Raw genomic sequence first — 23,902 nt, 5'->3', positions numbered from 1 at the left:
AAATGATTTTAATATCTATGAATATTAACCTTATGTATTTAGGCTTCCAAGCACGTGTGCTATATACAATTGAATATGTCTGTCCATAAATAACAGAAACTTAAATAAAATATTTATTTTAAAAATAAACTAGAATTATTTGAACAGTCAAAGCTCCATCAAAATTTAATTTTCTAAATTCCACGCATTTTCCTGTTCAGTTGAAGGTTTTGAAGTAGGATTAATTTTAAACAAACCAGTAGCGCTACCATCTTTTTAGGTCTTGGCCTCAGATTTCTGTATCTGTTTCATTATAATTTGTCAATAAAGGCAAGTACGTGATCAGCCTCCTGTGCCTAACACACACCGTCGACTTTTTGTGTCTAAGGCAAGCAGGTTTCCTCACGATATTTCCTTTAGCGTTCGAGCGAATGTTAACAAAGCCAGAAAGTCCATTGGCGCACAGGCGGGGATCGAACCTACTATCTCAAGGATGACAGTCGCACGCTGAAAACACTAGCCCAACCCTGCTCGTTACTCAAAACAACGCTACTATATTCGTAATAACAATATATTTGTAATGTTTTTGATATCAACGTTATTTAAAAAATATATATTTTTACTTTAAATTATATATAGTCAATTTGCATTCCAATTAATACTAAAAACACAGTTAACTCCGTTCTCATTATATTTGTAATTATTGCAATTTGAAATTATGATTGATCGATCTACCTAAACTACTAATTAGTGGTTCGTCACGCAATTATTATAATCGTATATTTTGTGGATCAATTAGAAAATTGGATGTAAGTAAAACGCACCACGCACTCTTAAAGACCTAAACGACCTGGTGGGGCAAAGCAACTCCCAATAGCGACTGCCATGAATTTGTACCGAGATCCCGCACTGCTACCATTAAAAGAACCAAACTAATTTCAACAAGTGTATGGGGCGCTGGAAGACCCGAAATATTTTTTTTTTTATAGAACTAGAGGCAAACGGGCAGGAGGCTCACCTGATGTTAAGTGATACCGCCCATGGACACTCTCAATGCCAGAGGGCTCTAGAGTGCGCCTTCAGGGCCCTAAGTCAAATGAATTCGGAAACACTTTAGTGAAAAGTTAATTTGTAAAGGTATAAAACGAACCTTCGGTTGGTTTTTCTTGAAAAACTTAAACTTCATCATGTACCACCATAAGTCACTTAACACTATAACTCGCGAATAAAATAGAGACGTGTGCTCCGGGACGCGGCCGACCGACGAATGCCGAGAATACGTTTACTTCGAAATCCCTACGTAAACAAACTGCAGCGTTGTTATCGATGATAAATAATAACAGGTGAATCATGAAATGGCTAACAAATATACAGCCTCTCATATCGTCTAATATCAGTTAGGATGTCAAAATCGGGAAGTCAGTTATTTTTTTTTAATTAATTAGGAGTCGTTGTGGTTAAACTCTTAAAAAAATAAAATTAAAAAATATGCTGTGGAATCGACTCCCAGTGGGGGTCTACTCCTCCTTTAAAGGCCGGCGACGCACACACTAAAATGGGTGTGCATGGGTTGCCCCCGTATCCATAATCAGTCATGATTCAAGACGTTTTTCACATACGAAAGCCGTAATTAGCGCTGTCTTAACTTTGAATATGAGAATCAGACTGGTGGTAAATAAAAAATATTAATCTTCAAAGATACAACATTCAGGCTACAACAGATACAACATATACAATTTATATTAGACTACATCATAGGAAATACATTAAGCCCCAATTGGGCACTTGATAGTGTTAGTTTTATTTACATTTTCACCTCTTATAAAACGAAAACATTTCATCCCATACCCAAATTACGAAAAAATCTCAAAGCGTGTTTTTCCTTTCCCGAAATAATTTAATGTAATTACAACAGAACACATACTGTTCCTTTATAAACTTTAGAAACTGTACACATATCCTTTAAGTTAATTTATAATGAACATACCTACAGGATTGTTTAGGTGAAACATTATAATTAATATTAATTTCATAACGTAATATATATTTTAATAATATAAGAGTTGACTATAATGATATGACTCATAATGTAATTGTAACTACCATAACATTTTTCTACCATATTCTTGCAAATAAATTATCATTATAAATATTTTATAAAAAATGTACGTAATCGAGTCAGATCTTAATAAGCCTGAAAATATAATCCACCCACAACACAACGCGTTACAGTTTAACATCGTTAGACACGTGGTATCTTACGCCAAATATTGTTTATATCGGTTTTTAATGGGCGCATTCCAGTGCTCGGCCTATCAAGTAAATATACGAAATTAATACATTTCTAATTTTAAAAGAGCGTACCAATTCTTATCAGGTCGGGAACACACTCGCGAGCCCTCAATGTGACTATGGGCGGCGATATCGTTATAATCAGATGAGCCCTTTGCTCCGTTATTTAAAAAAAAAACTTTATATCCGGACGTCGTGACAAGCAGAGTAAAAAGTTTATATCGCGCAGCCCGAACATACAACGATCACTATTTAAGCCTTCACTTGTTTAAGCTATGGCGGAATTTTAAAAAGATTTTTAAGAATACCCATGATTTTACGGCGGGAAATACGATCGTAGACTGACGCGTTTTTCGATTTAATTAAATTTTATTTTATTTCTAGGGTTTGGATCAGTAGTCTAGTGTAGTTAATGTATATATATTTGTTATTTCTTAGTTTTATTTAATAGTGTATTAAAGAGAAGATTTATTGGTAAGTTATTTTAATATACTTTTGCTCCTTATGGAGCCGCCTGATGACCCTGGGGGCGGAGACGTCCCTGGGGTGGGCTGTATAGTAACAATTTCAAATGATGAGTCTGGAATGGAAACAGATGGATCTATAAAGTCTAGCAGTGGTGCTCGAAAACGGAGAGCCACTGTGCATAAACATTGCACCCACTGTAATAAAAAGAGACGTAGTCGGAAACATGAGGGCAAGGAAATCAAACCAAACGAATGTAATTGCATTCCTTTAACCAATACCCAAATTAGCACTGCTCCCTTGTTCAATGAGTCACAATCCAACCCATCACAACTTAATTCCTCTAATGAATATAAAAAGCCAGAATCAGTAGCACATTTAAGATACCAGCCAAGTGATGCAGCACCATATGTTGTTCACATACAAAGAGTACAGCAAACTCCAAATGATAGCGTTTCAGTCCACCCAATTGCTTTTGGTCGTTTCTTAAAAAGAAATTCTATACACAATATTGTTAACGGAAGCTTAAAACGAATTGGTCGTAATAGACTGTCACTGTCTTTTAATAATTACCAGGACGCAAATTCTTTCCTAAATAACTCTGCTTTACAATCAGTCGAGTATAAGGTTTTTATCCCAACATTTACTGTTACCCGTATGGGTGTTGTAAGAGGCATACCTGCTGAGTGGTCAGATGAAGAAGTTACGGAAAATATTAATTTACCTGTTGGATGCGGTCCAATTTTAAAAATAAGAAGAATGAGACGGCGTATCACTACTAGTAATGGCAGTGAGTTTAAGCCTACTGAAACTGTGGTTCTTACATTTGATGGACAAATACTACCTAAGCGAATTTTTATTTGCTACACTTCCCTCCCAGTTGATCTTTACATTTTCCCCACAATACAGTGCTACAATTGTTGCAGATTTGGTCATGTTAAATCATTATGTAGATCAAAACCAAAGTGTTTCAAGTGTGGCCAAGACCATTCGGCTGATCAGTGCTCTATCCTAGAGGAAGATGCATACTGTTGTTTATGTCAAGGTTCCCATTTTGCCACAAGTAAAAGATGTTTAGAATTTGATCGCCAAAAAGCCATCAAAGAATCTATGGCCAAGAGCTGTATTTCGTACGCTGAAGCATCTAAAATTCATGCACCTATCTCAAAAATATCTTATGCTGATGCTTTACTTTCTTCTTCCAATGTTGGTGCTTCTACAATTTCTACTCCTCAAATTGAACAGTCTCATAAACAGTCTTTGAGTAACTCTTACAAAAAGACTTTTTTTCTTAAACCAAAATCTATTCCTAAACTATCCAAAGGTTATGACAGAAATACACAACAACAATTAATTAAAGATTATGATATGCCCTCACCCAGAAATGGTTGTGGATTAAACACAAACAACAATAATGATTTGACATTACAATCAATTGCAGACCTAATAAAAATTCTCATTAACACTTTATCACAGTCTAATATTCTTTCACCGTCCAACGCTGCTCCTTTAATTGACACTATTGTTAGCTTACCAAATTATATTAATAATGGACAAGCAAGCCAAAGCTCTACAGTGGAACTGTAGAAGTGCTTCGTCTAAGAAAAGTGATATTATTTATCTTATAAATAAATATAAACCTTTTATCTTCGCTCTACAGGAAACCTGGTTAAAACCAGGTGCTCCTTGTAGGTACGCAGGCTATGCCTGTCTCCGTGAGGATCGTATTGACGGGTATGGCGGAGTTGCCTTACTAGTCAAACATCATCTTCCTTTTTCTCACTTTCCTATTCCGTCGCATAGTAATGATTTTTCAATTATTGCTGCTATTGTTAATAATATCTGCTATGTTTCAATATATATTCCTCATCCTAGTTCTTCTATCTTTGTTGAAATTGACTCTATCATTTCTACTCTTCCTAAGCCTTTTATCTTATTAGGCGACTTTAACAGTCAACATAATTCTTGGGGCAGTTCAACAACCAATACATACGGAGTTTCATTGATGGAATTGTTAAACTGTCATAATCTTTGCTTTCTTAATGATGGTTCTGTGACCCGGCGGACCTCTCCCAATGAAGGCTCAAGTGTCCCTGATTTAAGCATTTGTACTCCTAGTTTAGCTTCCACTATTTCATGGTCTACACTTTCTTCTTCATATGGTAGTGACCACTTCCCTTTACTTCTTAGATTTCCTTTTCACATTAATTTTACATTTAGACATTCACCTAGATTAAAACATCGACTTAATAATGCTGATTGGGATACCTTTAAATCCAGTATAGAACAAAAGATGACTTCCCTTCCTAATATCTCACATGGTTCAGAATCAATTTGTGCTGATGCATTAACTAAATTATTTATAGAAGTAGCAGACAAAACCTTTCCGCTTAAAAATGGTGCTCTGGGCTTTATTCCATCTCCACCTTGGTGGGATCAAGAATGTTCAGATGCAATTAAAAAAAGAAAACAAGTTGAGCTCCAATATTGTGAGAATTGTACATCTGAAAATTTTGATCTGGTTACAGATTCTTTCAAGGCCACTAGTTTATTATTCAAAAAGAAAAAAGCAGATAGCTGGAAATCTTTTTGTCTCTCCATCTCCCCTAATGTCCGTCCTTCTGTGGTATGGCGTAATATTAGAAGATTCAGGTGTGCATTTACTGAAACTTCTGGTTCTCTCCCCGATTCATTATCAAATCAATTCCTCGACAGACTTGCTCCTACTACAGTTCCTGAAACAATAATTATGCCTCTGATGCCATTGAACCCCTCTGGTCTCAATAGTCCATTTTCTATCTATGAAATTAAAGGAATACTATCTTCAGTTATAGACTCTGCTCCTGGTGACGATGGAATCCCATATTCCTTCATCTCTCATTTAGGTGACCAAACTCTTGAATATTTCCTGAAATTGATAAATACACTTATGTTAACCGGTTCTATCCCTCCACGCTGGAAAAACCAGATCATTATACCAATTCTGAAATCTAATAAAAATCCCTCTAACGCAAATTCATATCGTCCTATTGCATTATCCTCGGTCTTGATAAAACTCTGTGAACATTTAGTGAAAACTCGTCTTGAATGGTTTGTAGAAAGCAATAAATTACTTTGTGACAGTCAATTTGGTTTCCGTCGAGGGAAGAGTACGATGGACAGTATTGCCATCTTTATAACTGACATTTTTTTAGCATTTTCAAGGAACGATTCTGTTGTTGCCACATTTTTAGATGTACAATCCGCTTATGACAATGTAGTGTTGTCAGTTCTTCATAAAAAGCTACAGTATTTGAATGTACCTGTAATGTTATCAAATTTTATCATAAATACTTTATACGAAAGACACATCACTCTAATTTCACAAGACTCTACTGTTGTAACCAGAACCTTATGGAGAGGTCTTCCTCAAGGATCAGTCTTAAGTCCCATCTTATATAATATTTATACCCATGATTTGAAAGCTTCTTTGGATAATCGGATTTGTATTCTCCAGTATGCTGATGACCTTTTAATTTATTCCATTCATCAATCACCGGCCATTGCTTGCTCAGTACTGTCTCATTCTCTTAATTTATTAAAAACTTGGCTTGATACTAATGGCCTTGAAATATCCCCCACTAAAAGTGTTGCCATGCTTTTTTCTAGAATGCGTCTCCCTCCTCCAATCAACGTGTATTTTGATAATAATATTATCCCTGTTAAAAACTCTGTGAAGTTCCTTGGTGTGTTTTTAGATTCTAAGCTCTCTGGTGCAAATCATTGTGACTACATTTTTAATAGGTGTGAGCGAAACCTGAACATTCTTAGATGTTTATCCGGTGTATGGTGGGGTGCCCATCCCTTTTGTATGAAACTCATGTACAATGCTTTAATCCGAAGTATTTTAGACTATGGTACCTTTTTATTATCTCCTGGAAATGCAACCCGTTTAAAAAAATTAGATAATATACAGTCTAAGGCATTAAGATTAATCACAGGAGCTATGAAAACTAGTCCAATTAATGCTTTACAAGTAGAATGTGTTGACGCCCCATTACATCTTAGACGACAATATTTATCTGATAAATTCATATTTCGCTCCCTTCAATATGCCAACCATCCTCTCCGTTCTAAGCTTCAAGAACTATCTCAATTGTTGACATCTTCCAAGTACTGGTCAAATAAATCTTCACCTTATCTCATCGTCAGCTTCAATAAATTTATCAATATTCAAGCTCCAACTCATACCTTACCAACTTACCCTTTATTTGGAACCAACTTTGAATCTCTAATTATTTCTCCAGACATTAGATTCAATATTGGTATAAACAAGGGCGATTCCCACGCAAGGATTACTTTTAATTATTTCTGTGAACAACACTGCCATGAGTACAATTACATATTTACAGATGCCTCTAAACACGGTTCGTCTGGTAATGTAGGCATAGGAGTATTTCACTTACAAAGTAAAACTACAATAAAAATAAAGTTTCCTCCAGAGTCCTCAATCTTCACAGGGGAATGTTACGGTATATTTAAAGCTTTAAAATTAGTTTTGAGTAAGAAACTTAAGAAATCCATCATATTCACAGATTCACTTAGTGCTCTTCAAGCTCTCCAAAAATATCCGTTAAAAAACAAATTAATTTTTCCTATCATTATTGAGATTAGGAGTTTGTTGTATGAATGTGAGCAATTGGGGTTGTCTGTGTCATTTGGTTGGATACCTGGACATTCTGGTATTTTTGGTAACGACATAGCAGACCAACTAGCAAATGAAGCTGTTAAGGATGGCGATTCTAACTCGTATAAAAATTATTATCATGATTTGGCCTCACTTCCTGCTTCTTTTCTTCGACAATCTTGGACTGACCTTTGGATTCAGACCAGTTTAATTAAGGGTAAATATTTTTCATGTATACAGCCCACAATACCACTAAAGCCATGGTTTTTTAAAATGAAATTTAATAAAAAGGAAACATCGTCTCTCATTCGTATGAGATTGGGCCATGTGTGTACCCCAGCCCACCTTTCCAGATTTCATATTATTGATAGTGAAATGTGTGAGTGTGGGCTAAATATTGGTGATTTAAACCATATCATTCTGTCCTGTCCCCGGTATAACCACTCCATGTTATTCGATAATTCTCATCCTTCTAGTATCCCGTTACCTACATCTGTTCCTGTTCTGCTTTCATCTTTAAATAATAATATATATAAAAAGTTATGTTTATTTCTTACTGTAAATAATATAAAATTATAAATACATATGTATACAAATCGTATTTTGTATGATATATATTTTATTAATTACTGTTCCTTTCCATAATGTAGTATTTTGTATTAGAGATAGTTTTATATCCTGCTGATCCTATCCTTTATCGATGTAATGTTCATTCGGTGTAAAATTAATTTTCTTTACTATTCCGTTTTCCTTACCTTTGTCTGTGGCAATACGCTCTGCGTGAGGCTATAAAAAAAAAAAAAAAAAAAAAGAATACCCATAGCGCTAAATCACCTGCATCATGACTCATGAGCACACTCCACATACCCTCACTTTCACACCATCACACAGCACATCCGAATTAGGTATTACTTAGTTAAATGTATTTAATAATTTCTATTGATTTTTTCTTTCCTCTTCTTCGAACCTTTTTGTATATACATATTATGTATTCAAGCGTTGTCTATGTATTTAGTTTAATTGTTTTTTGTTTATAATTTATGTTAGCTGAAGGATTACGAAATAAATAAATAAAGAAATACAGACACATAATTATTCTTAGTAGAAACACAGTAGCTACTTAACCAATATCCATAAACAAAATTCAAACCTCTACATTTGCTGACCATCTGTGTTGTACAAATGTTTCATTAAAAACAGTCGGTATTGCCATAATTTTCTACTAAAGTATGCTTTAAATCCAAGGATACAATAAACAAAAAGATTTATGGAGCCCAAGAACAAAGGCTCCACCAACACGTGAATGTCCATATTAATCTCTTGACACCACGGGCCTAGTGAAAAGATTGAAAATGACAAAACTATTTAAATTAGTTAGTGTTAGTGCACGTTAGTTTTAAGTACTAAACAGTGGTAAGTAGAAAAAAGTACACAAGAACAGAGTGTCTTTCCTTTAATAAAGACTGTAAGTAGAGAATGGACACATGTTAAATATCCTTATTATTAAATTAGACTTAATTACTTTTTTTTTTATTAGTCTAAAGTTAGGTTAGATCGTAAAGTTCTATAATGTCTTAGCTAAGACAAATGTATTTAAAAAAATGTAAGGGATTTCATCCAAGTAATATATTAAATCAACTGTATTTATGTCCCACAAACATAAACGTTATTTTTTAATATATGTTACGCCCCCTATAACGCGTTTTTGTATAACGCGCTCCGTCCGCCCCCATATAACACGGAGATTTCTTAAGTTATATTTCTGTATTGTGAAATTTATAATGATTTGTCAAGTCCATAATTAGTTTTGCGTACCTTTGAACCTGTTTAAAAAAAACTAAATAATTTTATTAAATTCGTGTTCCTATTTTTGAATTGTTCGCCGTTTAATGAGAATATTCCTACAATGCGATATCCTATAACGCGGTCCTTGTACTTTTAAACAATAATAAAACACTGGTACTATGATAATAATTCTAAACAAATGTTTAATCAATCATTTGCTTGGTTTAATATAGATTTTTTTTTTAAATCTTAGTAATAATCTTACCTCGTGATCGGGACCGGGTTTTGACGCCAAGCGAGCTTCATTCAACTGATTCTTCAAAGCCCTGTTCAAATAGACCGAATTATTAAAATAAATCAGTGGCGCTACAACCTTTTTAAATCTGGGCTTCAGATTTCTGTATCTGTTATATGTTCATTTGTCTTATAGGCAAGTAGGTCTCAGTCTCCTGTGCCTGACTCACGCCGTCGACTTTTTGGGTCTAAGCAAGCCGGTTTCCTCACGATGTTTTCCTTTTTCGAACAGTGGTTCGAATGTTAAATACGCACATAGAAATAGTCCATTCATGCACAGCCGGGGATCGAACCTACGAGCTCAGGGATGAGAGTCGCACGCTGAAGCCTGTAGGCCAACACTGCTCACTTAACATGGTAGACACAAATCTGCGTCTGTTTTAGTGACTGTACTTCCTGTTTCTTGCGACCGAAACGTATGGCATACACGTTAGTAAGAGTTGTGTTGAACTCTTTTTAATTTTCTTCTTTAAAAAGTTTTTAGACTTAGACTGTCTCTAGAAGAACTTACATGTATAACTCTTCAGCGGATCGCGCCTGTTTCTCACGTCGCTTCAACAAGTCGACACAATGTTGCACCGTGGCGATAGTCGCGCTACAAGTCGCCCGGAATGATGTACTTGTCGCTCTCACCTGATTCAGGTTTTTCTTTTGGTCTATACCTGAGGATTAAGTCATATTTACTAACAAGAAAAAGTTTAAATTAATCTAGTTAACATTTTATTGGGAAGGATTTGCTCTATTCCTTGTAAGATTGTCAGAAAAAAAATTTTTGGGCAAATGGGTCAAAAAGACCCTTACTTGGAATGGCCAAGTGGGAAGAAGAAAGAGAGGACGCCCACCAGAAACTTGGTAAGATGAAATAAAAGGGATATCGGGCCAGAATTGGACTATAAACGGAATAGAGACAAGTGGAAGAATTTGGAGGTTGCCTTCACTACTACTAGTGTAAAACATAAATGACAAGGACTTAGTGTAATTTAGTGTAGTGTAGTACTCGAATAAAGACTATTTTAATTTTATTTTATTATTTTTTGGATATGGCAACATTTTCGAATGGTCTAGCATAGCGTTTAAACAAAATTACAAAACATATACTGGAGATACATTAAAATTTACTGCATAAATTAGTAGTTTTAATTAATCCGCTTACCCTAGACTCTAAAGTTGTAAACAAAAGAGTTAAAGCCCTCAACCCTTTCCTTGAACAACATGACAACCATTCTATAGACAAACCTACATTTACTATCAATAATGAATAAAGACTAGTTTTTGCATATTTCTAAAGCGGATAGTAAATATAATTAAAAAAAAATCTAAATATTTTACACTATATACAAATTATAAAACAAATACTTACTGTCCGCCAATTTGACAGCGTCAATTGCTTCAGCAATGTCATCGTTTATCTGTGGGTAACCCGCGATACAAACGTCAAAATAGTGTTGCAGTTGAATTGCTTGCTTTGACAATAGATCGTTGTATGTCTCGAGCTCTGCGATTTTTTCAGCCAGACGGCGGGATGTGCGGCCTATTAAGAAAATATTTATTTAAAATTCAGTGTTAAAATCTTGAGTAAATTTATTTTTAATAACAAAATACACAATACTTAAATGGAGTATTCTTAAGTATATCTATTACAAATATTATTGTAATACAATGGATTTTTTTTAATAGAAAACAAGCTGGTGGGCTAACTAAAAAAACGTGTGGCACTCGGGGACTGCAGCGGTAAAGCTATTGCATAGCATTTTTTATCAACTTATGCAATTACATATAATTATTTATTTATGCAGTATTTTTTTTCTTTGATATTAATTCAATCTACCAGACTCAGGCTAACAGGCCTATATATTCTGTCTCACTCTAACGCGTACCGGCTGCACCGGCCGCGCTTGCGCTACGTCACCGATCTCGTCAGAGATGTGAGACGCAGTATGCGTTCTGTCCCGCTCTAATGCGTATTGGCCGCAACTATTTTACGTCATCGTGCATTAGGTTTTTATTTTCGTTACGGAATTCCTTGATTCGGTCGCCGCGCTCAAAGCCCTCGATAAAATCTATGCAATAGCTTAAAAATTTAAAAAGCAATAGTCTTCTAATCTAAAACATTTTTAGTTAAATGGATTGAAATCCAGCCCATGATCTGCCATATAATATTTTTTATCAGGCTTGATTACTGATAAAATAAGTACTGTATTTAGTAACTAAAAGCTTTAAATTTCAATTTAGGTCCTAACCATGAGATCCAGTTGACTGTAAAGAGGTAATAGATCCATGTCTTCTGAGACCACCTCCATTAGAGCTGCTGTCTGAATTTGTCCCATACCCTGATTCCACCTGGAACATATGAAATATGTATGAATGAACAGATATCAACAGTAAAAGCATGTCAATAACATTCGGTTATATAATATAGATTTTTTTGTTTTACATATTTTAAAATCTTGTTTAGTTTTGAAGTCTTCTTATAAATGTATCTATAGATTAGCAAACAAATAACTGTATCATTTTTAAATAAATAAATCAAATGACAAACAAAATTCAGTGTCGGTTTTTTTTAGGAAAATCGAGTTACAACTAAAATATTTACCGTGGACTTTTTTACTTAAGAAATTGTCTGTATAACAGTACTTGCCAATAACAACCTTGCTGACAAAATTAATAATTTGAATATGGATAATTTTAATTGATCTTAGTTGCCAATCCATAGAATAGAATATAAATCAAACTATGAATAAATTGTTTAAATGTTATTAAAGTGTGTAATAACTGAGTGAATACAAATTAAAAGCAATTTCGACTCTGTGCTATATTGTGTATAAAAATGTGTGTGTAAGAATGTTTGTTTATTGGGTTATCATTATTGTATTGTAATGATTTATTATTTTTATCACTTGTTTCCTACCTTAAATAGGTATTACATTTAGATAATATTTTAAAGTATTATGTAATTATACAGTTCTTTCAAAGTTGAATAAATTTTGAATTAATCTTTTGATTAAATTGAGAAACCAGAATCATTATCACTTATAACAAGTTAATTACTTAAACCTAACTGTATCTTGGAATTTGTTAACTATCTAAAGTGCTTAATTTAATATCATTATCTTCATTACCAAATTATTAATCTTGATTATTATACAATTTTGCGATTGGAAAACTGCCATATAGCCCAAATTAGTCTCATCCATAAGTTATTCCTATACTATATCCTTAGAAAGCTGGACACTTAAAATATTAAGTAATTTAAAAAATTATTCAATAAATAACTGTATTGTTTTAAGATAATAAACATGTACACCATAATTAAGTTCATATTAATGAAATCTCTTGAACCTTGTTATTAAGATGATTTTAAGCACATTTGTTTTCCATTTTTAAAGGAAAATTACTATGATGAGAAAATTAACAAGGTACATGCCATTTGTAATCAACATTGGTATGTGGTGCCTTATCAATAACCAATAAATATGTAATCTGATAATATTGAAACTAAATCATAAATGCAAAAAACATGTGAGCGTATTAAGATAATAAATATAATTGAGAAAAACAAATTATATACATAAATAAAATATTCTACAATTATATTATGTTGATGTAATTTTTATTGTAATATAGATCTATCCCTAAAAAAGCAAACTGAGTAGTGTCTGTATATAAAGCAGTGGCTTTATTAAACGGAATTAAAACATGGATAACTTCTCCAAATTTATCAACACATATGCATCAGCTTAATAAGCTGCTAGTATGTTTACCTGAATTAATAATAAGAAAGCAGTTTGAGCAGTTGCTTAATATATAGGTCTTCTATGGCTTAATTTAATATTAATATTTTATTTTCCTTATTCAAAATAACCTTAAATTCTAATAATATTGATTCTGCTGCAATATCTTTTATTGCTTAATAATTATAGTTTCTAAGAAACCCAAAATGGCTTACCTTAAATGACTCTAAAACATCAATCCATTGTTGCTTCTCTTCAGGATTGGATGCCCTTAAGTACCATACACAATCATTTACAGACACATCAAATCTACGGTCATCAAATTCATGTGGCTGAAATTGTAAAATATGTTATTGGTCAATGAAAAACACACAAGATTTTTTATCAATATAAGGAAAATTTAACTAGATAACTACTTGGACTTTTATCCTAAAATGTAGTGTTTTTAATTAAAATAGCATTGAACGAATAGTCTAAACGGTCGCTCGACCATAACAATTTACTTAAAAAACACTCAGAAGTCACACAGGACAAGGACAAATTAATTTTTTCTTATTAAATACAAATCAGACTTCGATCGTCACCCATTTAAAGATAGTCTTACCTTGACTTTAGCTTTTTTTAAACAAAGTGCACCGCGACATCCTAAATTACTCTCCAGCTCACTCTTGTAATAGGACAATGTTGAATCTTTTAACACGATGAATCTATCTTGCCACCCATGTATATAATTCGTCCATTTACTCAAGTATCCGCGCAACTCCGGAGGAGCTATGTCTTCTAAATCTGAATTGTCACTCACAGTAATATTTTCATCCGACATGATTGAATTTAAATTCGTATCGAAATGATTTAACAAAATTAAAATAAATATTTGTAATAAAAACACTATCTCGTTACACCTACCGAAAATGTTTTGCTTTTTGAACTTTGATTTTGATAAATGGTGACAGTTAATAGACAAGTACAATAAACACTAAGCAGAGATTACTTATCGAATCTTACAGCTTTTGCAGTCTGTTGAAAAGAGTAGGTTAGTACTTAGTGCAATATTTTATAAATGGCAACTCTAACGACATGTGCGGCCGGGTTTGGTAATTTTCAATTGGACAATATGAAATCAATATAAACCATACTGGCTGGTGATAGGACATTATCAAATAACCGCCAAAAAGTTATTTAATCCACCAATAGCGGCATTAGAATTTCATCGAATGCGCAATTTCCGTTCAAAATGGCGGACAATACTATGTCTATTTCTGTTCCATGTGAAAAACCTATAAAAGTAGAAAAGTGGAAAGTAAAACAAGGCGCATTTGTATCTCAAGGCCAGATATTATTTTTATACAATGATTCATCAGGCAATAGTACTGGATTAAAGAAATTTAAGGCTGTTCGCGCTGGTACTATAATCGCCATCAAGGTGAAAGAAGGAGACATTATCGAGCCCGGGTAAGTGACGTTTTGATGACGTCACAGTCGTAATAAATATAGTTATAGGTTATCATTTTAATGTTTGACTAGAATGGTAACCAACACAAACTTAATATTTAAAAAAGGCAAAAAAACAATAAAAAGTTAACTTTCAAAACTTTTTTGTAATATTAAAACTTAATTAACAATAGAGGTGGGCACTCTCTTGAATAACTGCGGCATGCGCGCGCGCCAAATCTGAATCATAACAAACAAAGCATTTGTTTTCGTCGAAAGCTTGTAAGATAAAATAAATCATTAACATTATACTATACATATTTCAGGAAATCGCTAGCAGATATCGAAGAATGTCGTCATCCAACTGTTATGAAAGATATGTGTGCAGAATGTGGTGCAGATCTACGGGCCGACGAGAGAATAAAGCAGGATGTCGCGAGCGTCCCTATGGTGCATTCTGTACCTGAACTGAAAGTAATTACTTATAATTATATGTTTTTTGTTAAATCTTGGCGAGATAAAAATAAACACGCAATTATCCTATTAACAAAAACCAAAATTGATGTTTTTCGCTTTTTAATTACAGGTGTCTGAAGAATTGGCTTTAAAGTTAGGCAGAGAGGATGCCGATAGGCTATTAAAGGACAGGAAATTAGTTCTTTTGGTGGATCTTGATCAAACATTAGTTCACACTACAAATGATGACATACCACCTAATTTAAAGGTATGTCTAGTCACGAAAATTATTTAGTGTAACTTGAGATATTAGATGTATGATAAGTTTTTGTTTTTTAATTATATTAGCCTATTGAATATAGTTTGATAAAATAATTTAATTTGTTTTAATACATAATTTAATGAGTCATAGCAATGTGTTGGCCAAGTGGCATAACAAATTTAAGCTGTTTTGTGTAGTGTTTTTTAAGTTGTAGTTGTTAATATAAATATACATATGTAGTTACAAATTGTTTTTACTAACATAGGAAATGCTATGATAGTAACATTTTGTTCTTGCATAGACTGTTATTTAAAAAAAATTCAGTGTATATACACAGATTTCAATGAAAGCATAACAAAGTGTAATTTCTAAACTTTTTATTTTATTTATTAAAATATAAATCAACTTATATTGTGTCATAGGGTGTCCTACATTTCTTCTTACGAGGACCTGGTAGCCAAGGGAGATGGTGTCATACAAGACTTAGGCCAAAAACTAAAGAGTTTCTGGAATCAGCCTCGAAGAACTATGAGTTGCATGTTTGTACATTTGGGGCAAGGCAATATGCACATGCAGTGACCGAATTATTAGATCCAGAGAAGAAATACTTCTCTCATAGAATATTATCAAGAGATGAGTGCTTTGATGCTAGAACAAAGTCTGCTAATTTAAAGTAAGTATTTTTTTATTCTAATAAATGTAGAGTAAGAGATTTAAACAAAAACAGTTTTTTTTTGGTATATTTATATATAATAAAATAACTTAACTGAATAATTAATTAATTAACTTAACTGATTAATTTTCCAATTCTTAAAAGGCCGACAACGCACTCGCGAGCCCTCTGGCATTGAGAGTGTCCATGGGCGGCGGTATCACTTAACATCAGGTGAGCCTGCTGCCCGTTCTATAAAAAAAAAACTTTAATTGTTTTTGCGTGTCAATCAATAGAAATCCCATCTGAATGATATCATGACCTTATTATATTATACACACACATACAAATTGATATTTTATGTAAATTTACTATTACTAGCTTTTGAATTATTTTTATTCTGAATTGATGAATTTTATTATTCATTTATGTTACACGCCTCCCATGGCAAAGGGCACCATCCTAGGTATATTATACCCAGCTTAAGTAAGAGAGCTGATTACAAACCCTGGAATATAAACGATCCAAAATGTGTCCCATGTTCCAATATAAGATAGATAAAGTACAATAATGGTTGGTGGACTCAGTTTCCGCACTTAGACTGTATAATAATTGTATTACTATATAAATATAATTATTATTCTTTTTACAGGGCGTTGTTCCCGTGTGGTGACAACATGGTGTGTATAATAGACGACCGGGAAGACGTGTGGCGCCACGCGGCTAATCTCATCCAAGTCAGGCCTTACTCTTTCTTCCAGTCCACAGGCGACATAAACGCGCCTCCACCGCTCAGTATGTATTAATTACTACATTGTTTTCTCATAGTAATTATTATTATACTATTGCAAGAAGTATATAAAAATATTGGTAAAGAGTTTACTGCCAGCTCCTCTCGTCCCTTCCAAACCCTTAAGAACTAGCAGTAAATGTAGATGTAAAAGCATTTCATTATTTCGATTATAAACAATATTATTACATTTCAGATGATGAGAAATCAAAAATGATAAGTGGCAAGAATGGTTCGCTCCCAACTCAGTTACCAACATTAGAAGCAGAACCTGAAAAGCAAGAAACACCAAAAGATAAAGGAGACATTTCCGTAGACAGTAAAGAAAATAAAAGTAGCGCGAAAGAGAACAATGATAATAAAATAGAGGTTGAAAATTCAACAGAAACAGAACCGAAATGGGTGGAAACGTGTGACGGACAAATAGAAATAGAAGATGCTGATGATTATTTAATATATTTGGAGGATATACTGAAGAGGATTCATTTGTGAGTATTATGGTTAATTAAGTAAATTCATCCATTTTTAGTCCAGCTTCAGCTAAAACTAAAATAATTAATCACCTAGAACTCATTTCTATTGGCATACCCGCAAAATAAAATAATGTACCTCCTTAAACAAATTTAATCAATCACGGTTTTATTTGGAGGTTTGTTTGTTTTACCTTTAAAATCATATTGGATTAAGATACAAGTTACATAATCAAGTTTGTATGTAACTTCACCACAAAATCCATACAGCATTGTGATCTACTGAAGACTTCCTTTATTTAAGTCTTTTGAGGAAGACAGATACGAGAACTACAGTTCAATTCATTGCTTTGACAGCTTATACCTTAACATATTGTAAATATTCTAGTTTCTTTTGTGTAGGGGAAAGGTCTCAAATTTGTTTAAGAAATATTTGATTTGTATTTTTATTAGAAAAATATGCAAAGCAATTATGTTTAATGTTAGTTTTAATTGTAAACAACGTTAAACTGGCTGATAAATAATTTTAGGAAAGTCGATACTGCCGTCCAAACACATTTAAGGATAGAAAAAAAGCAATTTGTTTTAAAAAAAAGGTGTTTGTTTTGATTTTAAATGATTATTTTAATATTTTATAACAATATATTTACAGACACTTCTATGACGTGTATGAGAAGATGGGCAACAATCATATACCAGATCTAAAGTTCATAATACCTGAAGTGAAGAGTGAAGTTCTAGCCAATAGCAGCCTTGTTTTCAGTGGTCTAGTTCCGACTCATCAAAAATTGGAAACTTCTAGAGCATATTTAGTCGCCAAAAGCTTAGGGGCAGAGGTCACTCAGGATTTAACAGAGAGAACTACTCATCTCGTTGCTGTCAGATCAGGTATAATAGATTATAATATGGCGTCAAGGTTGTGTTATGATTAGAAAAAACCTGCGTGGTGTAGGGTATACAGCTAACCTGGATGTCCGAAATTGATTTATTTACTCTACAAAAACATTAAATTTCCTATATATGTTTTGTTGCATTTTTGTTTAATAATATTGTAATTAAAACGATTATATATATTTTTATAGGAACGGCAAAGGTGAACGCTAGTCGTAGAATGGGTGAAGCTAAGACAAAAGTTCACGTCGTTACTCCAGAATGGCTCTGGGCGTGTGCTGAGAGGTGGGAGAGAGTAGACGAAAGATTGTACCCTCTACAAAGAGGAGGACAGGTATAGTGGAAGACCTATTTACTATATTTACTAGTCATACTTATTAATTTGGTTGGTTAATCAAATTACTAAAATAGCCCTTGTACAAGTAATATGGAACTAAATGTGCTCTAAAGTATAAAATTATTTTGGAAACGAACTCGGGATCTTCTGAATTCCCGTTATGTTAACAACTAAGCCATAGGTAACAATCTCGTTACCCTCAACAGAGCTTAGCACGCCGCCCACCCGCACACTGCAGCAGTCCTCCCCCTGCCCCTCCTGCGCCTGCTATGCGCAAGCGCACCCCTTCCGGAAGATTCATGGACACAATTAACCCGCTAATGTCATTTTCAAGTGATGATATAGCTGATATGGACAGAGAGGTAAGGCAAGATTATTTTTTTTTTAGTATCAAAAAACTGTTGTATAGCAACTTGACTCGGCACTCTATGAGCATACAGAAAAGTTCAGTAAGAGTTTCTTTTCATCTACTATATAAAAATTAGTCGGGTTTTCCTTCCTGACGCTATAACTCCAGAACGCACGAACCGATTTCCACGGTTTTGCATTCGTTGGAAAGGTCTCGGGCTCCGTGAGGTTTATAGCAAAGAAAATTCAGGATAAATTTCAACAGAAAAACGGGATCACCAAACGAAATGTTACATAAAACGAAGCCATCTGGTGGCGAAACGGAGTTCGCCGAGTTTGCTAGTTATGTATATATTTTATGGTGAATTCTTTAAGCAAGAATTTTAAGTTTCAGAACAGTTATCAAGTTAAAAGAAATTATAGTGTACAATGGAAGGTAAAATGGGTTACTTAGTTTGCTTACTTTCTAGGTAGAAGATATCTTTAATGAATCTGATGAGAGTTCATCTGATGAAGAGGCCAAGCCACCAGTAGATGATGATGATGATGAAGAAAATCTCTCTGAAGATAAATTACTTGCTTTAGAAAATACAAATATCTCCCAGGAAAGGTACATTGCTCCATATTATGTAGATTTATGTATTATTTAATGAGATAGATTTTCATTTACACTAATATAATCACATGTGGTACTTTTGTAATTAGGACATTTATTTTTTAGTTGTCTATTTAACTGCTTTTGAAGTTGTTGAAGTCTAATGTATTTTTGTTATTACAGATTACAAGAAAAAGAAAATTCAAGTGATTCAGATACAGGTTAGTTCCAATTTTGAAATATCTTGTTAAATACTGTATTACAATATTAACATTATAATTTATAATGCCAATTTATGAACTAAAGAATTTCATTCAATTACTAACTTTTAAAGTAGGTTTTATCAATAAATATGTTTAAATTCTAATTTAAAGATCCAGATCGACCCAAAAAAAGGCCCAGACCATCAACCCCTCCATCAGATGATGATATTCCACCAGATGATGATGATAGTTCCTGGAATCTAATGGGAGCTGCTTTAGAAAGAGAGTTTTTAGCACAGGAATGATGTCAACACAATCAATTAGAAATATACATATGGTTAAATAAATTGTCTTTTATAGTTAAATCTATTAATTTTCCCAATAAAATATATTTTGTGCATAAAAAAAATTCAGTATTCATATTTTAATCATTTTTATTATCTACTTAAATTATGCTACAATAAGGTCCAGGTAATATTTAAATGGAATAAGGATCATTTTCATCAAAAACATGAAACCTTGTATATGTAGGTTTTGATGTGAAATCTTTCTTTCCTTCTTGCCAACCTCTGGGAGGTGCCTTTTTATAATCAAAGCCAGAATCTAACTTCCCGTAAAGTTCAGACTGTCGATCAACATCTTCACGGTATCTTTCTTTGGCTACTTTTTTGCCTGTGACTGGATCAGTTACATCCCCAAATGGATATACTACCTCTTCCACTGCATGTGTTATTAATTTAGTCATTTTCTGAGGAAGAGCTTTAATTAAAACGATATCACCAGTTTTACACATTTTATTTGGGTCGTAACAGTAGTAGAAATCATCCTTTTTGAAATACTGAAAAAGTACAAATATATTTTACAAACATTAAAAGAATATTTTAAATAAAAATGTACGTATGAAAATACAAACCATTAGTAAATTTTCATCTAATTCTAACCTCTTAACCCGTATTTTAGTTGCATTTTGTTTAACTGTGGGTACACACTGGCCTAATAACAGAAACTTTTTAGCAGCATCTTTAATTTTATTAGCCATTGCTGTACTTAGTTGTTTTTATTTAAAACAACTTTATTTCGAACGGTTTAAATAATGTTTACAAATTACACAACAGTACTGACTACTGACATTTTCAAAGACTAAGGCAAGGCAGTTAATTTTTTAACACAGATTAGACACATGAATGATTATGAACGTTGGCAACACATAAATAATATTGTTATATTATTATTGTTTTTTTTCTTTTTGTTAATATAATATCAAATACGATTGGTTATGTAAGATTTTAATTTAAAAAAAGGGTGCGTGTACTAATATGTACGCGCGTAAGAAGTTATACTTCTTTCGTATTATAATAATAGTTTCTGATTGCATGCAAATAATTAATTACAATTAAATAATCAAAGACTGGAAAAGGAGTCACTATAGTCAATAAAGTTCAGTTTACATTTGAAAAATTAAATAAATAAATATTTATTCTCTTACATTAAGTGTAACATAAATTCTATTATTATTCGAATGTTGTTTTCAAATTATGTCCAATGCCGTAGTTTCTTCCGTGGGCAACTTCATTCTGTTAATTTTGTGTCACGGTGCGCGCGAATCGTAAAATTTCACTCTCATCAATTTTTCATAACACGCCTAAAGAAGTATAACTTCAAAAAATTCAATAATTGTACCAGGCTAATTTTTGCACAGTTAATCATCGTCGTGCAGCCATTTACGAAAATCACCATGCCATACTTTTCGGACGGTTCCAAATGGCCGCCATACCGCCGTAAAATCTGCATTTTTTTTACATACCATCCATTTTAAAAAATTATAAATAATTTTTTTTAATATTTAATAGACACAACTCCGGCAGCAAAAATCACTTGGAGGTGTTCCAATCAAGGTCCCCCGAGACACCTACATAATCAGTAGGTATCATCAAATTCGGGCGACGGATTTCTAAATCGTTAGGTACCTTTTCATATAATATGTTTATTATTTAGTACTTACTAATTAATCATACAATAAAAAGAATTTGTTTAATTTACAAGTGCGAAATATCATGGTTGTTCATAAATTGTTATTAGGTACTTTGTTTTAAAGTAATTTTACAATACACTCACCCATGTCAACAAGGATAGTATTTAAAAATATTTGTATATTTGGTATATTAGAACAATAATAAAATTGATATACAATTCCCTATTTCCTTAATTACATAAATCAGTAGAAATATCAAAATCCACAACCACTGTAATTAAATAGCATAAACCACAACTTTTTAGTATTAACTTAAGCTGGTACAAGTTTAGTAATTGGTTTAACTATAGTTATAAGTGCAGCAAGTGAAGAAACCGTGCCAAGAGCACCAATAGCTGACGGGTTCAATTTAGTTAAACCCAGTGCAGTCAGTGGTATAAAAATATCACATGAATTTTTTATAGTATCTATAAAGATATCTTTATGGCAATAAATAATAGCATATAAATGTTTTATGCAAGCATTAACATCAAAACTTTTAACAGGTCCCCTTAATAATTCAGAGGGCTTAAGCAATGTAGTTTGGTTTAACTGTAAGACTTGTAGAATTTCATATACATCTCTTGCTAAGTTTGCAGTTATTGACAACAGCCAAAATTTATTTGCTGTGCGATTCCATTGTTCTGAATCAGTTTTAAGAAAGCCACTTCGTGTGAGCCACACTATATGATCAGCATACAAAAACAGTGCATGGGCTATTTTACTAACTGTCAGAGATATTCTTAAGAATGGATCCTGTATGTGAATAGTATTTAATGCTGCATAAGATATATCTATGCATCTTCCTAATCTTAGAACTGTAACAATATTTTTTTAAATTAATTATTTCATATTATAACAAAGTAAAGTAACATTGTTTACTCAAATAAGTACATACCTTTTCTAAATGAACTAAGATTATTTTCCAAGCCTTTGATTCGTTCAATGGAATACTTATTAGCATGTTTTTTTTCCAGCTGATGCCATACTAGTCTACTGGCATACTGGACTAGCCTATAACACACACAACAAAAACAAAAAGTTTATAAACCATCTACCTATTATATATTAAAAATGATAAGCAATGTGGTAACTTAAAATTCTCAGTTTGCCATACTGACCTTGCAAGTTTATCTCGTCCATTAGACTGATTATTTACATTTAAAAGGACATCCATTATTGTATTTTTTTAAGATACAAATTTTAAGAACATTCAGTCTGGAACAGAAAATAATTAGGATTTATTGTATATTTAAAGGTTGGTTTTAATTTATTTTCCAAAGAACATGACTAGTTCTGAATGTGAATTATGATGGAGTGTAAACTGATAATAATTATGACCTTGCTATATATAATTGTAAATAAATAAACATATAAAAGATAAATAAGAAAACAGTGCAGTATAACTAAGATAAGAGTAAAAGTTTAGAACAAAAATACCTAATTTTTTTAGTGTTACACAATCAGTCTTATATTGATAAGGGTATCTTTATCAAGAATTTTATTGTGACTAAGGTGTTTACGTTTTACATTCAGTCCTTTTTTTAATTCAGTTTACACAGTACCTACTACCAAAGCCATACTTAAGAGACAGAAGTCTTTAATTATTTATTATATTGTAGCTATTTCTACTTTGTAAATTTAATCAACCAGGAAACATGATTGAAAAATATAATGTATGCAACTAATAACTATGCACAATGCAACTAATACCTATCCCCAATCCCCATTCCCCATTCCATTTCCACATACTCAGGCACAGCCACAGAATACAGAGTTCAGTTTTTTTCTAGTGGAGGTAGCACAGCTACAGGCACAGCACTTGATGTGTGGGCACAGACTAAGAAGAAGAAAAAAAACAAAGTTTATCTTAAATCACAGAATTATTGTTGGTAATAATCAATAATAATATTAAGATTCAATATGTTTATGTTTATATTTTATTGTTAACTAGCTTATCCCTTGGTTTCCTTTTGATGGATTTGTTAAATTTTTCTGGCGTATAGTTTCCTTACCTTTTACTTAAAACTGGCATTAAGTTAAAACTATTACCAGAAATAAAATGGTTGGTATAGCTGATAACTCTTGGCTGGATGAATTATTAATTTTAATAAATGTATTAAATTAATAAAACAAAAAACACTTTAGGAAAAAACACTATGAACAAAGCTAAAAACACTCCTTACATTCTACAAGAACAATAAAACTTAATTACTGTAACAATTAAAAAATAGCAACATAATA

At 32.7% G+C, this 23,902-nt stretch overlaps 4 protein-coding genes across 9 annotated transcripts in view; 1 reads left to right on the top strand and 3 right to left on the bottom strand.

The window, feature by feature from the left end:
* LOC125049131 (ceramide transfer protein) overlaps positions 1 to 14,177 on the bottom strand; it is a 44,420-nt gene extending 30,243 nt beyond the window's left edge. Inside the window, exons 1-6 of the mRNA XM_047648255.1 lie at positions 13,817 to 14,177; positions 13,428 to 13,544; positions 11,722 to 11,821; positions 10,842 to 11,012; positions 9,993 to 10,143; positions 9,453 to 9,513 (exon numbers count right to left, since the gene is read on the bottom strand). Of these exons, the coding sequence (XP_047504211.1) occupies positions 9,453 to 9,513; positions 9,993 to 10,143; positions 10,842 to 11,012; positions 11,722 to 11,821; positions 13,428 to 13,544; positions 13,817 to 14,035 (819 nt within the window). The 5' untranslated portion in view covers positions 14,036 to 14,177. The remainder of the gene's footprint in view (positions 1 to 9,452; positions 9,514 to 9,992; positions 10,144 to 10,841; positions 11,013 to 11,721; positions 11,822 to 13,427; positions 13,545 to 13,816) is intronic.
* Positions 14,178 to 14,367: 190 nt separating this feature from the next.
* LOC125049122 (RNA polymerase II subunit A C-terminal domain phosphatase) lies at positions 14,368 to 20,006 on the top strand. Of its 2 annotated transcripts, none has more exons than XM_047648233.1 (12): positions 14,368 to 14,664; positions 14,970 to 15,117; positions 15,230 to 15,367; positions 15,784 to 16,034; positions 16,666 to 16,808; positions 17,000 to 17,291; positions 17,926 to 18,161; positions 18,356 to 18,498; positions 18,708 to 18,863; positions 19,320 to 19,459; positions 19,628 to 19,665; positions 19,819 to 20,006. In XM_047648233.1, the coding sequence occupies exons 1-12, from the start codon at positions 14,447 to 14,449 to the stop codon at positions 19,950 to 19,952; spliced, it is 2,037 nt and encodes a 678-aa protein (XP_047504189.1). In that variant the 5' UTR covers positions 14,368 to 14,446; the 3' UTR covers positions 19,953 to 20,006. The 2 variants fall into 2 exon arrangements, with proteins under 2 accessions (XP_047504189.1, XP_047504199.1); XM_047648243.1 differs by lacking the exon at positions 14,368 to 14,664 and adding an exon at positions 14,731 to 14,839.
* Positions 20,007 to 20,063: 57 nt separating this feature from the next.
* LOC125049147 (28S ribosomal protein S17, mitochondrial) lies at positions 20,064 to 20,819 on the bottom strand. Its single transcript, XM_047648277.1, has 2 exons — positions 20,561 to 20,819; positions 20,064 to 20,485 (listed from the first exon to the last, which is right to left on the bottom strand). The coding sequence occupies exons 1-2, from the start codon at positions 20,684 to 20,686 to the stop codon at positions 20,126 to 20,128; spliced, it is 486 nt and encodes a 161-aa protein (XP_047504233.1). The 5' UTR covers positions 20,687 to 20,819; the 3' UTR covers positions 20,064 to 20,125.
* A 958-nt stretch (positions 20,820 to 21,777) lies between these two features.
* LOC125048824 (peroxisomal membrane protein 11B) lies at positions 21,778 to 23,430 on the bottom strand. Of its 5 annotated transcripts, none has more exons than XM_047647764.1 (4): positions 23,372 to 23,430; positions 22,780 to 22,876; positions 22,557 to 22,672; positions 21,778 to 22,476 (listed from the first exon to the last, which is right to left on the bottom strand). In XM_047647764.1, exons 2-4 carry the CDS (start codon positions 22,833 to 22,835, stop codon positions 21,932 to 21,934), a joined length of 717 nt encoding a protein of 238 aa, XP_047503720.1. In that variant the 5' UTR covers positions 22,836 to 22,876; positions 23,372 to 23,430; the 3' UTR covers positions 21,778 to 21,931. The 5 variants fall into 5 exon arrangements, with proteins under 5 accessions (XP_047503720.1, XP_047503696.1, XP_047503705.1 ...); XM_047647740.1 differs by lacking the exon at positions 23,372 to 23,430 and adding an exon at positions 23,099 to 23,365; XM_047647749.1 differs by lacking the exon at positions 23,372 to 23,430 and adding an exon at positions 23,132 to 23,365.
* Positions 23,431 to 23,902: the final 472 nt, after the last annotated feature.

The sequence above is a fragment of the Pieris napi genome, chromosome 1 (genome assembly GCF_905475465.1).
Source record: "Pieris napi chromosome 1, ilPieNapi1.2, whole genome shotgun sequence".
NCBI lineage: Eukaryota > Metazoa > Arthropoda > Insecta > Lepidoptera > Pieridae > Pieris > Pieris napi.
This window is presented reverse-complemented; position numbering and strand designations above follow the sequence as displayed.

Coding starts and splice junctions, on each gene's coding strand:
- LOC125049122 (XM_047648233.1), top strand. CDS start 14,447: ATGGCGGACAATACTATGTCTATTTCTGTTCCATGTGAAAAACCTATA. Junction 15,368..15,783: donor ACATACCACCTAATTTAAAG/GTATGTCTAGTC, acceptor ATTGTGTCATAG/GGTGTCCTACATTTCTTCTT. Junction 16,035..16,665: donor ACAAAGTCTGCTAATTTAAA/GTAAGTATTTTT, acceptor TTCTTTTTACAG/GGCGTTGTTCCCGTGTGGTG.
- LOC125049147 (XM_047648277.1), bottom strand. CDS start 20,686: ATGGCTAATAAAATTAAAGATGCTGCTAAAAAGTTTCTGTTATTAGGC. Junction 20,486..20,560: donor TAGATGAAAATTTACTAATG/GTTTGTATTTTC, acceptor GTACTTTTTCAG/TATTTCAAAAAGGATGATTT.
- LOC125048824 (XM_047647764.1), bottom strand. CDS start 22,835: ATGGATGTCCTTTTAAATGTAAATAATCAGTCTAATGGACGAGATAAA. Junction 22,673..22,779: donor GGACGAGATAAACTTGCAAG/GTCAGTATGGCA, acceptor TGTGTGTTATAG/GCTAGTCCAGTATGCCAGTA. Junction 22,477..22,556: donor TCTTAGTTCATTTAGAAAAG/GTATGTACTTAT, acceptor ATATTGTTACAG/TTCTAAGATTAGGAAGATGC.